This window comes from Leucopleurus acutus (assembly GCF_964270905.1).
Source record: "Leucopleurus acutus genome assembly, chromosome: 5".
In the NCBI taxonomy this organism is placed as follows: Eukaryota; Metazoa; Chordata; class Mammalia; order Artiodactyla; family Delphinidae; genus Leucopleurus; species Leucopleurus acutus.
The window spans coordinates 15,269,018-15,287,322 of record NC_139147.1 but is presented as its reverse complement, the minus strand read 5'-3'; the positions used below and the strand labels follow the sequence as shown (position 1 = coordinate 15,287,322).

Genomic DNA, 18,305 nt, shown 5'->3' with positions numbered 1-18,305 from the left:
TTGTTTTATCAGGCTGAAAAGGTAAGAGGATTCATCAAAATAGCAAAGTAGACAGCTGATGACACTTGGAAACCAAACATTGTGAATAAGAGCAAGTAATGGGGAACAAACCAACACTCAAAATTATTCTGGAAAAAACCCCTGTTGTTTTATTATTATTTAGAAAGAACACACAGCAATTTATTGGGATGAAAGAGAAAAGGTGAAATAAGTGAACATACAAATTAATTTCAAAAGAATCCGTGCTGCTTCCCAAGTAATCTCGGTCTATGTGAGCTTTTGAAACTTTTGTATTTCTTATATCTGTATGCATAATCGAGTTATGTATATAGATATATGGAAACACATAGCACAGGTGTCAGAAATCCTTTCTCCAAAAACCTGTAGTGAGCATGTGTTTTTCTTCCTGAAAGCTTCCTACAGGTGTTTTCCTGGCTCAAGCCACACTCTCTTTTCTCTGAGTTCGTCTTTGATGACAAGTGAGGATACTTGTGAAGGAAGATTTCCCCTTAGTTCTTGACTTTTTCTTTAGCTTTTTCTGATTTTTGAGTGAGATTCCCAGTTCTTCCATGATGGCATTGAAAGAGAGACACTAGAGAACATGAAATAATAGAGCATCAGTTTAACCCACTATCTCCGTGGTTCGTTGATCTGTCTCTTGCCTAGGTTTTTATGATTATGAGATATTGGTCTAAGACAACTGTGCCACAGGTAAATCCCCAGCTGGTTCCCACACCACCTCCTCCACCCACTGCCCCCCACCCCCACCTTTTCTACTTGTGGAAACTGATTCGACAAGTGAGCTGGGCAAACTTTGGGGTTTTATTCACAAATGAAGTAGCATAAAACTACCCAGGTAGGCTCTCAAAATAGACAACTTACCTTTGCGGAGACACCAAAATAGAGTTAAATTAAGTCATTTCCCCCAGTGAGATGATCCAAACATTGATAGGATTATCAAGGCATACGGACACTTCAGTAATGCTATAGAAAATGAACAAACCTTCTCTACACCAAGGCTTTGTTTTTTTCTCCCATGAAACCTTACTTTGTTCCTAAAATAAAATCTAATTCTTGATGACTTTCCTTTCTGATAAAAAAAAAGAAAAAAAAAACAATTTTAAATTGTATATTTTCTCCAAAAAAACAGAGAGATCTGGCAGCAGCAATGATGCAGCTGTGGTTGAAATGAAAATAATATGGTACTGAACTGCACAGCAAAGATGATGGCATAATACAAAACAAAAATGGAATTATGATTATAAAATGTTATGCATATGCAGATGGCATATATATGCATACATATCTATTACAATTACACTATGTCTGTTCACATGCACAATATATAAATGGTGTAATAAGACATAATTTGCTGTCATTTCTTCCAGCCAAGATAAGATCTTTGAGTGACAAATTTCTGCTTGTATAGAGATTTCTACAAAGTAGTGTTGTTTTTGATGAGATTGCTCCTAAAACTTTCTGTAAAAACCCAAAGGCTTTGGTAAAGTTTATGGAAGTGCAAGCATTATTCCTTTACCATTAACTCACAAAACAGACATAGTTGAAAACCAAATGATAACATGTCACCAGGTGATTTCTTTAGGATGTGAGTGCCTGATAGGAAGAAATTGGTGCCCCATGTGTGCAGAGTATGGAATGTCTTCTGTGGTCCTTGGGTATCAATGTGCAACATTCTTTTTTGAAAATTTACACTCCATTTTGTTCTATAAAAGAGTTGATGTATTTGATATAAGTAGTATTTTTAATTTATCTACTTGATTTGAAAACCAGACTTACAAATTTAGATTCTAGGTATAAATTATCCACTTACCAGACATACACCTCTAAAAAACACCTAGCTGTTTGCGTATGAGTTCTTGTCTCTTTTGCACCTAAGTGTTTATAGGATTTGAATTTAATTTCCACTTTCCTATGGTATGAAAAAATGAAAATTCAGGTCATGCATGTTAATTTTCTTTCAAATTGTAAGTTGTAACTTCAGTGAATTGAGAGGGTGTCAGGCCACGCAAAGGAAAATTCGGAAATGTTTTCCATGAATTATACTTCAAAAAATGCTACAGCAAGTATGTCACAAATGAGATATAATTTTTGTAACATTATGTGATGTGAAATTTGTGTTGCTGCTAAGATGGAATGGATATTTTATAGTGTCACTGTGGTAGACAGTGTTGTATTGGGGTTTTGCAAACTTTGTTCAGAAATTTATCTGAATGGAAGAAAATGTTTTTGCACAGGACATTTCTGGTTTCAGAAAGTTCATTAAAGTGGAAGGAGAGGAGAGAGGGAAGGAAGGAGTGTCAAGGATTTTACATACGCTGTTACACATAAACTTCACAACAGCCTTATAAAGAAAGAGTTATTATGCCCATTATATAGATGGGGAAATTTACTATTAGAGATTTAGGTAACTTGCTTAAGAAATATGACTCATAAGATAAAGAGCTTGCATTTGAACTCAGCCTGTCTGACTCCCCAGACTTAATTGCTTTCACTTGAAATCTGCTACACCATCATTAATTCTTTTTATTAAATTATTATAAAGTGCTTTCTGTGGATTCTTTCCCCATAAAATATGTTAAGAAATTATAATCTTTTTATTTTATTTGAACTCTCAAATGTTTGATTTTAGACTCTTCACTTTGTTTTGCACTGAAATGACAAAAATGGGTCTCTAGATGTGACTCATGTGGAAGACACAACCAGTTTTACAACACAACTTGAAATCCTTCCTTAACCTCTTTTGGGTAAAGGGGCAGTCATAGATCTTATCTTGACAATATGTATCGTTTTTTTCTTTAAAAACAAAATCCTCCTCCAAATTTTTTATTGCCTTAAAATACAACAAACTTCTTCTTCTTTTCTTTCTTTTTTTTGATTAACCCTGGGTATTTATTTCTTGCTGCCTGTGTGAGAGTGAATATAAATATAGTTTTATCAGTGGTCTGGTTTCTCTGTCTTTGGTCACAAACTGTGATTTCTTTTTGATTCTTGCTTTGTCTCCAACTGTCAAAAAGAAAATGGCAAGATATGGGGGCTGACCTTTCTGCTTCCAAGTTTTTGCTGTAGTCACAAAGAAAGATGACCTTTAAGGCCCCTACAAGCCATGAACTTGAGCAAGTAACACACTCTCATATCCACAGGAAATGAAACTGTGAAGGTCATCTTTCAGCACAGAGTGGCATGGGAAGGGCTCATATTCATTAATCAATTTGCCTATTATAATCTAAGAACTAAAACTACATATAACATATAAAGATAGAGCTTCTGAACTAGGATCAAAATTATAGTTGCTTTCCACAATTTTCACTTCTGGACTTGGTTTTCGTGAACCCCTTCATGTTCATACAGCCACAGAAAAGCTATATTTAAAGCATGAAGGTTTAAATTTCTAAACTCCTTCATTAGAGAGTATCAAGCATAATGATGTCGACCTAGCTGCTTTGCTCTAGAGGCAGGGAAACTAGGGGTAGGATACTGCAGCAGTATCCTCCAGTGCTTTGCAAACTCTAAAGTCCCCTGGTAGCTTGGATCCTAGGTCCTCCCATTTTTCTCTGGTGGATGGAATTCATATTTTTAGTGGATCTACATATATAACCATGAATTATAGTTATGAGTTGGCTCCTGGTGTCAGAATGCTGGAGTTGAAGTTTCAGCTATGCTGCTTAGTAGCTGTGTTACACTGAACAAGGTGTTTATTTTCTCTTTGACTCAAGTTTTCTTATCTGTAAAATGGAAACAATAGTAGAGTCCTTTTCGTAGAGCTATTACGAGAATCATCAAGTTGACATACATAAAACACTTAGCATAATACCTGGCACATAGTAAGTACTCTCTTTCTTTAAAATAAAATGTTATACATCACTAGAAATATTTTAAGTCTACAGCACTCGCTGATCTATCATCTATCTATCTATCTATCATCTATCTATTTATCTGTCATTATCTATTTTTTTTAGTGAAGTGGAAAAACAGTGACAATTTGATGCTTCTTTAATTTTAACCTTTGCATGCCCTTCTCTGCACCAATTCCTTTGAACTTTTTATACCAGTGTTGTAGTTCAAGTAGGCTCTATACATGTTTAAAACATAGAATTTTCAGTGTCTATTATTATTTGTTTTACACAGCCCATAACATGTTTTGGTGTTTATGTAATAATAGGCTATATGACAGCTTGTATCTTGTGCATGATAGGTGGTCATGTATAAGAAGAGAATGGAAACTAACTGCAGTTCCTTGCCATTTAAAAGTATTATCATCTTTGTGCATAAGGACCCATTTGCAGTGAATCCCCATGATGATAAGTTTGATAGGAAAATTCACTTATAAATGAATTTACAGTAGTAAACAATGTGACTGCCAGTTTTGCTGTTCCTGGCACTATCCAAAGATAAAGTGAGGTGTGTGTGTGTGTGTGTGTGTGTGTGTGTGTGTGTGTGTGTGACTTCTCTCATAGAAGAAAGGAAACTGAGAAATAGAAGTTAGTCTATTAGAGACTGTGGCTGAAACTTCAACTAACACTGTAGCTCTCTTGGCTTTAAAAGGAGAAGGACCTGCTACTCTATTCTGCAGAATGTCATCCCTCTTCTCCACTTCTTCAGTGCCTGTGGTGTGTCCCTCACAAGGCCCCCTTTCTTTCCTTTTTCCTGCCTTGTTTTACATCCCTCTTTGGCTTGTTTCTCTTTATAATTGCTGACTGCATGACATCTCCTTTGGATTAACCCCAAATATTTGATTTCTTGGTACTAGAGTGAACCTGAACATAAATTATTCTCCTCTCCTGACACCTTCATCCTTTTATTGCAAATACTGCCCTGGAAATGTTGGGGGGAGCTAATCAAGTTCTTCTTGTTTTAAAATAAGCTGCCTTAGGGAAAAAGAAGTCTAGGGTGGAGAATGTTTTTTTTTTATGTTGTAGGAAAAGTTGTGTGCTAGAATTTGATTGTAGTTTACAATATTGAAAGAACCGAGGCTAAGCTTTCATACTGGTTGCAAACTTGGCATCAAGATGTGAGTATCAGATTGATTCTCGTTGTATATTTAACATTTATGCATTCAGAGCTTTCATTCACTGGTAAATTTAGGAGAACTACTTTGAATACGTAATTTTAAGGGTTTTGCTGACAAATTATTTTTTAGAAGGTCTGGCTTAGCCAAGAATATAATACAGATTTTACAGTTTTCTCCCTTTAATTTATTAGGCTCCCTATTCAAAGACATTTGAAGTGATCTGTGACATTGTCTAGTAAATTTTCACCTTATGCTTAGAAGAAAAGAAGGATATAGATAACATTAATGTCATTTTATAGGTATAAAAATCTTTCATTTTATGTATAGATCTGCTTTAACTTAAAGGCAGGCTGTGATTTAAAGTCTTTGTAAAGACCATTCTCAGTAAAATATAGAATATCAGTAAATACAGAGGGGTTAGGTTGCTGAGAAATAACGCGATTATTACTACTATTACTATTATTTCCTTGGTTTTGTCAAATTATTGCCGTAGCTGTGCGGAGACTGTCTCAATGAAGAATCCTACTCGTATGTTTGCTACCTGAAGGCTTTGGACAGTCTGGTCACCTATCTGCACAAGTGTTTTACTTCTTCACAGGATAATTGATAATCTAAGAACAGAGATCAGACTTTAATCATACTGCATTAATTACAGGAAGGAATAAGGAAGGGGAGTCTTGGAGTAACTATACAGGCACCATCGTTGTGTGCAGTTCTCGTGTTCCAGAACTCAGAATTTAGGCATCATTTACTCTGGTTTTACCAACTTTCTGGGTTTATTCAGAATCCCTGGTCATCTTTCATGTAACCATCCTTAGGATTTTTAAAAAATGGATCTGAGAGGTTGAGAGTTAGTCACCGTATTAGCTTTCAGAATAGTGGTTATGATGAATTGTACCCAGTAGCTAATGAGTAAGCTGATTCTCATCTCCTAAGTCTGCTAAAAATCTCAGGTGGAGGAAATTTTGACACTGAACAAAAATGTCAAAGTGTGTTTCCCACGCTTATCCTCACCTGTGACCCAGACCCAATGGTCTTCCTTTCACAGACCATTTCCCTGCTGATGCTTTAAACTGGCTCTTCATTGGTAACCACTCCCTACAGCCCTGTCTTGCCTTCCTTTGGCTATAGCACATAGACATCCCTAACTGATTTTTCCTGGCTCCTTTTAATGCCGTGTTTTCACCATCTTTATGTCCTTTCACCTCTTTTCTTCCCTATTTCATTTTTGTTCCCACACCTAAGGCTTGATGCTGACATTTTAGCTCTCTCAGATTCTATATTTAAGCTTCTAATTCTTTGCATGAAGGCATGCCTTAGAATTCTTTGTTTTCCTATCTGAAGTCTTTAAACCAAAAAATATATCTATGGGGGGCACAAGTTTACTTGATGGGGCCAGATACACAAGGATCATCTTTCTTGGGTTCATTTTTATTTAAAGATTTTATTTAGAAAACTTTTTCTTCCATTAAATTAAATGTAACTATAATGTTGAATGTTATTCTCTCTCTCTCTCTCTCTCTCTCTCTCTCTCTCTCTATATATATATATATATATATATACACATATGTTTTAAAGAATTCTTACATTTTTCACTTGGGGTGGCTGTCCAGCGCTATACCCCCAAGCTCTTAGGGTATAGGAAAATTTATTCTCTTCTAACATTAGTGATAATTTCATAGAAAACTTTGAAATGTGAAGTTAACACTGAGGCAGAACATTTTGATATTGATCTATGTACTTTTTCCAATTCTTCTGAATCTCAACTCTTTTTTTTCTATTTTTACAGTTACAACAGGAGCTTTTATATGCATTGCCCACAGGGTAGGATGACACAGAGAAAAAAAAAAGAGGTAAATTTGCAGCTTTGAGTTTTTAAATAAACCTGTATAGACCTATGGAAGCTATTGCCATCTTTGAAGCAATTAATTACAACAGCCAGGTGTTTGAAAGAAGAAAAAAGATAGTGTTTTGAATTGTAAATTTGCCTTAGAGCCTTCAGGATCCAGCATATAGGACTGGGCATAGTGGTGAAGATAGGACTGTTCAGTGTCTGCTTTCAAGGAGAAATGTCCAACCAGGTGATGACACATCCTAGATGCTGAGGAATACCTGAGAAGGGCTCCCTCACTTGCCACTTCTGGGGTTAAACTCCCAAGAGGTGGGACAAGGAAAATAGCCCGGTAGGTGAGGGGACCTAAGAACACAGGGAAATTGTGCCCACTCTCTGTTCTAGACTCTCAGAGGAAGGAAGCAGTCACTTGAGTGGAGAACTGTCCTCTGTCTCCCATGGCCTCTGAATAGTCTCAAGAGCAGCTGTCCCAGAAAGGGCACAGAAGTGGCAGACGGGTATCCCATTCAAGCCTGATGGCCAAAGAACAGACAGTTGTTTCTGCAGTGAGGATAAACTTCAGGTGGGCTCACATACCCAAGGGTAAGCAACTCTCTTTGCCTAAAAGTGGCAGAAATGTTGGTCTGCATGCAAAACCAAAGTGCCCACAGTGTCTTCTCCTCTCTGGAGTCATAGCCAGAGACCAATGTAACTTTCTTCTCCAGCCCTCTAGCTTTTCTTTGTCTTCCTTACATCTCCAAAGCCTGCATCAGCCCCTCTTGAAGCTAGGAGCCTGCATGCTTCCTCTGGATTTGGTCTCATATGAACGCGACCAGGCTCTGTTCTGATAGCCTGAGTTAGTACCATGGGGACTGGCATTCCCTCACTTCACAGAGGAGAGGGCCTGGTCCTTCTGGCAACTCAGAGGCTGAGTTAGGGCCATAAAAATAAAATTCCAATAAATTCTTTGCATGCCTCGTTTCATGCAGAGAATGGCCCTGCCTTTGAGGTAAATTGACTCTGATGTAGGTTTTCAGATCCCCATAGTACCTGTGGACATAGCACAGGGAGTCCTTGGGGTACCAGCTTATACCCACGTGTAGTGGATACACTTTTTTCTCAAGCTACAAACCCAGGTATACAGAAAACAAAAAAAACTATGTGATGCCGTTAAAAAAATAACAGAATTCACCATAGCTTATCGGTCCCCATCTGCTAGTGGATCTTGTCAACTCAAGGTAACTCACTTTTGGTTTAAAACTAAGTTTTCATTTGGTTAATGGCTCAGTTAATACATGCCTCTTCTCATCTCTCTTCTCCTTTTTTCTTTTCCAGGGGTGTCTGGGCTTAGGAGAGGTTGATAGAGGGTCTTGGCATTGGTGATAGTGGGAGCAGCTTGTCCATGGCCACCCTCTATCCTTTTGATTCCCCCTGGGGTGTGACATCCTGCCAGGCCATGGATGCTGCTATCTCTGCTGCATCCTCTGAGATGCCTGTGGTCTCATCATGGTCTCCATGTCAGGTCTACACTTTGAATCGTTTCCCTTCCAGCCTCAAGTCTTCCAATCCACTGGTTCTCTCAGCCCTTCCACAAAGCTCTTTGTTGGGAAAGGCCATGAATTTCTAGATGCTTTCCCTGGAATGCTCTGGGGTTAAGCAAGACTCTATGAAGCTGTTCAAAGGATCACTGCCTAGACATTGATATTCTACCATTCAGGAGACAGTTGGATGTATGATATCTCTACAAGTCTTGCCATCTCCTGGGTTACACACTGTGAACACAACAATGGCACTTTCTGTTCAGGATCCACCCTGAAATTTTCTGAGGTTTCTATTTTCCTGTCCCTCTAAATTAGGACTTGGCTCAGGGATGGTCTTTAGGCCTTCTCAGGGATTCGGCTAGCATTTAAGCTTAATGATTTCCCTTTAATATTTTCTTTCTTTCCTAGTGGTCAAAAATGGGTCAGGGATTGGAAAAAGAGGTAGGAGAACATTATTATGTATATTTCCTCAACCTTGACCCTCTGGGTTTTAGCTTTTGCTAATTAGAGATAAACTTTTTGAATGAAAACAACTAACTTATTTAACAAAGCACTTAGCTGTTGAGATTGAAAGCCATGGTTTTTAAGATTTTTGTCTGTGCTACAAGTTTGTAAAATCCACTTAAAACTGAAAAGCTAGGAGTTTGAGTCATCTCTAGCTTGGAAGCAATGCATATAAAAATCTTGATGCTTGATGGTGGAGGAAGGTAGGGGTAAAATCAATGGAGAATAAAAGCACATCATCCTTTTCCTTTGTTTCCCTTTGTCTCTCTTTAGCAGAATTATTTAAGTTCCACTTACAGAATAGTTTCCAGAGCACTCCAGCCCCGTTGATCTCCCTCGTTCTGGAATTGTGATTAATTGGTTTCATAGCTTCGACTAGCTCCTAAGTTTATCCCCCCACTTTTTTATACCTAGTCTATAGGCTCACCAAAGTCAAAAATTATTCTACTTCAGAAATCTTCACTGTGTTTGTAATGATTTGGTTATGATTTATTGGATGGGAGCCCTCTCAGTCTTTGATGCCATGATAGCTGTTTTTCTCTATATCCAGAGCCAGGCATTCTATCCTAAGTATTGGCAGGGCAAGGTAATTCTGTTTATTACCATAAGAAATTAATGTGTTCAACATAACCACACAATCTTAATAAATATATATATATATAATATAATATATACAAATATGTTAATGTATATACATATATGCTTAAGTGTTTGTGTGTGTGTGTATATATATATATATATATATATATATATATACACATAAATTCTCCAAGTTTTTTTTCATGGCTTCTACATTTTAACTTTCTTCCCACTTTCTACTAGAATTAAAAAATACCGTGGTTGGAAAAGAATTTTAACTGCAACCCCCTCTTTCCACAGATGACAGAACTGAGGATGAGGGAAGTACAATGACTTGCCTAAAGACACATAGCCATTCGGCAGCAGTACAGAGACTTGGATTCTTGGCTTGTGATTCCCAAGTCACCTTTCCATTGGGCCACAAACATCTTTCAGAGTTTGGTTTACATGGTGGTGCCAACTTGAACATTTGAAAAGTTATTTCTAAATGGATGTTAATTGCTTTCTGGGCTCTCTGTTAATTAATGAATGTTTGGGTTTCCAGGCAAAGAAAAGCCTCTTTGCACAATTACAGAAATAACCTGATTAGAGAGACTTTTCCAAATCATTTGCTAAATAAGTTAATCAGACTACAGAAGAAATAAAGCCAAGGACACTTGGATATTTGATAATGTGCCAAGTGACCGTGAGGAAAGATAAATACTAAATGAGAGCAGGCTATCTATAGACAGTAGTTTTTTAGTTCTTATGGTTGGTAAAGTCTAAGTGATCAAGAGAACATTCGTTTTTGAAGTTGGAAAATTGGAATATTTTAATATTTTAAGTCAGAACCCTCCAGTTGAAAAAAGACAAAAAATTCTGGCTAAGCTAAATTAAAAATTTTAATCACTAAGGAGAACTACAGTAACTTCTTTACATCACTCTGGTTTTACTCATTATTTTTGTGTGTATTTGGATGTATACATTGTAATGTGGAAAATCATTGCTGCGCAGTACGGCCAATTAGCCATGTTTGGGCTGACAACTATGAAGCTTAGATTCTGCAGGGTGCTGAAACCACATAAAACATTTGTAATGTTGGTTTTCTATCACAAGAATGCCTTTCTCTTTGCAAAGAAAATTTCTTTGAAAATTTAAAGGAGAATCCCATTTTCCATGATACCAGTCTCTGTGGAAAGGATTTTGAAAGCAAAAATGATTTTAATATGCTTGTGCATCTGGACATAAAATTCCATAACTGTGAGAAGCATAATGAGATGGTTCCTAAAGGCAAGTTAAAACTGCAGCATCGAGCAGAATTTTTTCATTATCAATAAGAATTAATTAATAATGCCACTTGGTACAGTGAGGTGAGCAGAAAATAGTGTAGGAAGTAAGAATGCTTTGCTTTCCTTTTGCTTTTCAAGGCTGTTCAGGCTACTTTTAAATTGCTTACTAGGAAGTAGACCTTAGGGTATAAGGGTCATGGGCTTTGAAACTAATTGGGATCCATTATTGTTCTGCTTTGCCACAGATGGCTCATATAGAACATAATATAGTGCTAGGCAAATGCAGTGAGGTATTTAGAAATAACTTTCCTTGGATAGGTTTATAATCATATAATCCAGTTGATTTTCCTAAGGGCACAATCTCTATCCAACATGTATTCTTTAGGTAGTTCTAATTTTGCTGGAAAAACTTTAAAATAATTCAATTTATAATTTTAGTCTAAAACAAAATAAGCTATAGTTTTTCCCTTACTACATTAGGTTATACAGCATTGTTAAGAAACAAATTAGACATTACATGCTCCATAGTTGTTGATGTATTTTTCAATCTTTTCATACCTCTCTGCTCTCTTCCTAAATTTAAACAATATTTCTCAGAGTATAATCCACAGATAATCTGCCAGTGTTAATAAAAACTCACACTTACCACCTAATTTGAAGTCACACTGTTGTATTCAAGTTAATTTTAATAAAAACTCATGCTTACCAACTACTTTTCAGTAAAACAATGGTATTTAGGATTGTAGGGAGAAAACTCATGTAAGAAAAACTATTTTAAAAAAATCCTGTATTGAAGATAATTTTAATGAAAAGTCATGTACATGACCTAATTTTAGAAAAAAAAACCTGCTATATTTAAGCTAATTTTTATGCAAATCAATGTGCACAACTAGTTTTAAACATTCATATTCAGGTTTAGTTAAAAATTCCAATTCCTGGGGCTTCCCTGGTGGCGCAGTGGTTGAGAGTCCGCCTGCCGACGCAGGGGACACGGGTTCGTGCCCCGGTCCGGGAAGATCCCACATGCCGCGGAGCGGCTGGGCCCGTGAGCCATGGCTGCTGAGCCTGCGCGTCCGGAGCCTGTGCTCCGCAACGGGAGAGGCCACAACAGTGAGAGGCCCGCGTATCGCAAAAAAAAAAAAAAAAAAAAAAAAATTCCAATTCCTGGACTACACTTACTGAGGAGGGACCTCTGGAGTTATAGCCAATAATCTGTATTTTAAATAATTTCCCCAGGTAATTCAGATGTACACTGAAGTCCAAAAAACAGTGACATAAAAAAATAGAGTTTGAAATTTTTTCTTTTATGTTCAAGACACTTTTTTTTTCCTAAATTCACTTAAAGTGCAATGGCTCCTCTTGGGGTCACTGTGGTCTTAGTGGTCATTTACTTGATGGCAAGAATTGGTTGTCTGAGAGCATATATTATATAAAAGGAGAAAGAGGAAAGTATAAGAAACTCAGGGTCTGAAATGAATGGCGGATTTCTCACGGGAGGAAGAAAGCACAGAGAGAGAGAGCAGAAAACTACCTACTTGAGTATCTTGAGTAGGCCTACCACTTATGGCTGAACAGGAAGATTATCAATTGAATATAATGACATTTCCATCTCAAAGATGTTCACAGATTCTTCTTGAATTCTCTTTAGAGAGGGTTTATTAAATATTTGATGCTAAATATATGCTGTATATCTTGCTTGAAATTAATGATCCTGCCTCTAGAATCAATCAGTAAATAGCAACAACTCATTGAGTGCCAATTATACACAGAAGAGTATGCTCTAGGTCATTACTACCCACTAGAATCAACAGAGTACCTTAAAAACTAATATTGTTCTGCCCCCACTCCAGATGAATGAAATTAAAATTTCTAGAGTTGAGGTTCATACCTTCCACTGTATGTCTTCATAGATTGTCATTTTGGATCCTTCTCTTGGGTGCAATGAACTTGCCATTGATTTTTAATGCTTGTGAGAGGGAAAATGGTCTTAGAGATAGTTTGAACCTCTAAATTGAAAAACCTGTTTTCCAAACCAACTCTCTTTTAAGGTATGTGATAAATTGTATTTATTGCTCATGTTACCAGAGAGCAATACTTAATTTCTCTATAAGGAACTAACGTCTGTTAACCAATATTTATTAACAGGCCTCTTATAAATGATTTAATTTTCTATGCCATTATTTTATTTAATTATCAAAGCAAATGTAAGTCAGTATATTACCTTCATTTTTCAAATGAGGAAATTGAGGTTCAGAGAAGTTTCAGAAAAAAAACATCCCCGATGATAAATGTTATTGTTTATTGAATGGCAACTCTGTGCTAGGCATGGTATTAGGTGTTTTGTTCATTATCACTGGATAAGATACACATTATCATACAAGTGTTCCCTGTAGAAAATTGGTCTGTCAATATGCTTTGGAGGAAAAAAGATTCTGTGATCTAACAGGTTTGGGAAGTACTGGATACTTTTCCTTCTTGTTGAAAATTCTCAATGTATTGTAACATATTAAACATACTGAAATGTCATGCAGTAAAGGGGCGTTTGTCCTGGTGCTCCATGGGTTACTCGACCATGAAAATCTTATTTTATTTTATTTTATTTTTTTGGCGGTATACGGGCCTCTCACTGCTGTGGCCTCTCCCGCTGTGCAGCACAGGCTCCGGACACGCAAGCTCAGTGGCCATGGCTCACGGGCCCAGCCGCTCGGCGGCATGTGGGATCCTCCCGGACGGGGGCACAAAACCGTGTCCACTGCATCGGCAGGCGGATTCTCAACCACTGCGCCACCAGGGAAGCCCAAAATCTTATTTGAGTAACACTTGCCAATGAAAACCAGTTTGAAAAATACTCCTTCAACGCAACGTTATGACCTAGAAACTATATCCCCCATAACATATTAAAAAACTAAGCTCTGAGAAATTCAGTTATTTGTCTACAGACATTCAGCAAGTGACTCCACTAGAACTTGAACCTAAATTTGGCTGATTTAGAAAATTCTCTTTTGATTCTAAGTCTAGGACTCTGGGTCATTGACTCTGATATCTATTTTGGAGTCACCTGTTAGTAAGGCTGAAATAAAATTGTGGAAAGGATTAAATGTAATACAGTAAGTCCCCTACATACAAAGGAGTTCCTTCCGAGATCGTGTTCAAAAGTCCAATTTGTTCATAAGTCCAAAAAAGTTAGCCTATGTATCCAATCGGCTATATAGTACTGTACTGTAATAGGTTTACTTTTCACACAAATAATACATAAAAAACAAACAAACACAGAAAATAAACGTTTTTAATCTTACAGTACAGTACCTTGAAAAGTACAGTAGTACCAACTACATCACCGCTGCTTTTATGCTTGCTTCTGGACATCCTGGGCTTGAAATAAAGACACTATACTACTGTACTGTATACAGTACTGTACAGCAAAGTCCACAAAAGCACAACCACTTGTACAGAATGTATGCACGTGACAATGTACGCCGGATACGGGAGTTAACTTACATGACTGGACATGAGAACGCATGTTTGCATCTTTGAAAGTTCTCAAATTGAAGGTTCGTATGTAGGGGACTTACTGTACTGTATGTTAAAACACTTTGAAACCATAAAATAATATGTAACTATCAGAATTAGGTAGTATACAGTTTAAAGTAGTCCATAAATATTAATTTTACCCAAACCTCTGAATGACACTTTTAAAGGATACTCTCTATAGAGAGACAAGTTTTGCTACCATTAACCCTGATCATCTATACCACATCAATCACCATTGAACTTTTTGGGTAGCATTTTTGATTTATTAGAGAGTCCTTGGGAATATAAATTTATATAATTTGTGGTTTCTATATATAGAATCAATGAATTATGTAATATTTATTTCAACATCTGATGGTTTTTTTTTTTTTTTTTTTTTTTTTGTGGTACGTGGACCTCTTACTGTTGTGGCCTCTCCCATTGCAGGGCACAGGCTCCGGACTTGCAGGCTCAGTGGCCAAGGCTCATGGGCCCAGCCGCTCCGCAGCATGTGATATCTTCCTGGACCGGGGCACGAACCCGTGTCCCCTGCATCGTCAGGCGGACTCTCAACCACTGTGCCACCAGGGAAGCCCCATCTGATGTTTTTGATTATGAGGATGTGAACTCTGATCTAGGGCAAACAGTATGTTGCTTTTACCCCAATAACAGCTAATAAATGTCAGTGTAATTTATAGACATTTCCTTAAAAGTATATTTATTTAAAGAAGAAACCAAGACTGAGAAACAATCAGGGCAAGAGTCAACTCTCCTGAACATGTTTTACTGGAGAAATCTAGAGTTGATTGAAGAGACTCGTGATTCAGAAATTGGAACCCATTTAAAGCTAAGCAAAGAGAAGGCAAAATGCTACATGATTGCACAGATGGCCTATCTCTACTTCTGAGAAATATATTTTTGGGGATCACTTCACATGTCAAAAGGTAACCCCATTAAGGAGAACAAAGATCAACTTATCCCATATTGAGGGAAGATGAAGGGCATCTTCAATTCCCCTGTTCACTGTGAAGAGGGAAAGAACTCAGAGGGACAGCAGACATCCTGTCACAACAAATTAAGTATGTAGTTGGCTTTCTATGTCACAAACTCAGGTAGAGTGAAAATTATTTACAGCATTTTGAATGCAGGTGGGAAATAAATCTACAAAGATCCGTAACTAATGTGTGTGGAAATTCTTTCCTCTATTTACTTTTTCCTCCTTGTCCTTCTCCCCAGTATACTTGGAATGAATTGAAAATGGCAAAGGATCCAGAGGAATGAGTGTGAAAGTGTCGAGGCTCAGAAAAGATTGCTACAAAAACAACCACTCTCTTAGGACAGGAATGAAATAACATCTTGTGAAAAGATGTTCTTCAGTGCAAAGAATGAGGGCAAGTGAGTGGAAAATAGAAGATGCTAGGCATTAATTTCTACCTTAGGACTGTGCTTGGAGCTTGCAAAATATAATCTATAACTTGAAAAAAATATCACAGTTCCTTAAAGATTCTGAGCATACTACCTATCTGAACCTACAGAAGATTGTTAAGCTCTACAAGTAAATGTTACTTGAGAGCTTGATGGTAATGAATTTCTCTGCAGGGATCATTTTTGACTCTGTTGTGTCTTCCTGAGTGTGTTCACCTTAGCTAATGCTCTTCTTCCATGACACCAGAGGTTTCAAGTTTAGTTTTCATTTTCTGGGTCACTTTTTTGAATCTTTAAAATCTAAGACTTCTTGGAATCTCAGTGTAAATAGTACATTTCAAATAGTAGACTCAATTTGAATGAAAAATTAACATTGTTAAGGAGTTATTATAAAAAGATGGGGCTTTGGGTACTTGGAAAGTGTGGATCTACAGAGTGTATGGTACAGGGAGAAGAAAAGAGGAGAAAAAAAGGTTCACAAAGATGAAAAGAATTCCTCCAAATATCGTTTTGTTTTCATGCTTTGCACTGTTGAAAGTCTGAATCTACTTTTGCATGAGGCAAGGGTTGCTTATTTTTAATACATGAAAATACAACTAAGATAACCATTCTCTTGATGGTATAGACAATTCCTGTAAACACACATATCTTGGAATCTGTATACGCCTAATATGCTGCTGTTTCAATATGAAATGCACATGTGTCTCCAGTGCATTGAATTCAATGTTCAGAGTACATGAGTTTTGCTATCTTAAAACAAGGATAGGGATTATGGCTATTTATGCTTAGTAGATACAGACATCATCAACACCACCAATTAGCAGAAGCAGTTTCTACTTGGCACAACTTATTTTTTTTTAATGATTACACAGTGTGAATTGAGGACTGTGTCCGAATCCCTCTCTCCTCTCGAATTAATTTGCCACATTCTAAATCCGTAGATAAAGTGGTTCCGGAAGTGGAGTTGGTTGGATGTGTTTGCTTACACTGCAGTCCATAAAAGAAACAAAAAGCCTTGCATGCAAAAGAAATGAGAAAAATATAGAAAAAATGAATAAATCAGAAGCAAAAATGGGCGTTTAAATGAAAATTTAAATCAAATGAAGCTGGCAATTATGAGAAGCACATTAAAGCATAACATATACAAGCTTTTAGTTTTCAAATTATTTGCATAAAACAAGACACCTCAAGAGCAAATCGAAAGTTAAAGCAGATCAGTCCATTCTCCCTTTTACTTAGACAGTTTTCTCTAACAAGGTCTCTGAAAATGGTGCTTAATGTTCTCACAATTGCCTTGTAATTTTGGGAAAAATTTCAGGATGAAGCCAGGTTATAATCAATCATCCCCATCTCTGGGAACTTAAGGAGAGTTTCCACTTAAAGGAAGTGGGACTCGTATGAGATTATTAATGAAAACTGACTACATTATTTGTGGGGTCCAGAACAAAATGGAAATGTAGAGCCCCTTTTTCTAAAATTATTAAGAATTTTAAGACATTGATAGCTGAGCATTAAAGTAGGCCTGTTATTAATAGTTCGTAGTTTCAAAATTCTAACAATACTTTTAAATTGTTTGGGTAACCAAATACTCTATAATGGGCATGAGCTTTGTGTTTTGTTTATTCTCACATGCCTATGAAGGAATTATCTTTAATCACCGTCATCTTATTCAGAATAGTGTAAGCTCTTGATGTGATTTTCATCAAAACTAAAAGTAACGGCAAAAAATGGTTGACTGTTGAAATCAACGATAATCCTAAAATTTGGAAAAATAGATTAATATATTTTATCATCATTCTGTACTGTTCATCATTTTTCTGGCAAATATTTTTGTGAATTATTCTTTTACAAAATGTACTTTGATAGAGGTAAATGCTCAGTTTCAAAATATTACATTTATATCTTTATATAAATTGCTTTGCATTAGTACATGTGCTTAGTACCTACACTTAGGAGATGTAACATTTCTCTCAAAGATCTTTTTATATATTTTCCAATTTTGGATTTACTTCTTCCTGCTCTATCTAGGGTTTCTATCTTAAGGGTAAATAACTGTTAAAGAAATTAACTGAGTTTGGAATTTTTGCACTGTCATTCCAAATAGTGATAATTGAATTTAGTGTATAAGGTGCATCCTTCTTCTCATTAATAAATGATGCAGCTACAGTACCAGCAGCACCTGGCAGGGATTCAATAGCTCTTAGCTCTAACTCAAAAATGGCCATTCTGGGCATCTAGTTCAATAGACTGTTATAAAAAAAGGGCAAGCATCCTTTAAACTCCCAAACTTAAGACAGATAATACAAACCAAAAACCACCCGGTCCTAGAAAGAGATGACTCACCTGCTCAATATCGTTGTTTTTCCGTGATTTGTATATAAATTCTCCAATGGCTACAAATACAGAAAGGACCAGTCCAGCAGCCAGAACAATGAAGATACCCCCAATATTTTCTACTCCCAGAGCACTGGCCTCTTTGTTATCTTCCTCAGGGCAGCCATTTCCCCGCCACCATTTCTCTTTCATCATATGCAGTTTCCCCTCTTCTTGTAATTGAAGAATAGCAATAGTAATTTTATCCCGGTAAGGAGAGCCTGTAAGTGAGGTAATTTGGATAT

General features: G+C 36.8%; 1 protein-coding gene across 12 annotated transcripts in view; it reads right to left on the bottom strand.

Moving 5' to 3' along the window:
- Positions 1 to 436: 436 nt before the first annotated feature.
- GRIK1 (glutamate ionotropic receptor kainate type subunit 1) overlaps positions 437 to 18,305 on the bottom strand; it is a gene marked incomplete at both ends in the record, with an annotated part of 430,476 nt that continues 412,607 nt past the window's right edge. For 4 of the 12 annotated variants that reach the window (XM_082839554.1, XM_082839556.1, XM_082839560.1 and 1 more), the window contains 2 exons: positions 437 to 592; positions 18,031 to 18,281. In XM_082839554.1, coding sequence (XP_082695680.1) covers positions 437 to 592; positions 18,031 to 18,281 — 407 coding nt within the window. Of the gene's footprint in view, positions 593 to 1,003; positions 1,091 to 16,551; positions 16,702 to 18,030; positions 18,282 to 18,305 lie in introns of those variants that run through there. The other 8 variants (XM_082839555.1, XM_082839557.1, XM_082839558.1 and 5 more) reach the window with 3 other exon arrangements.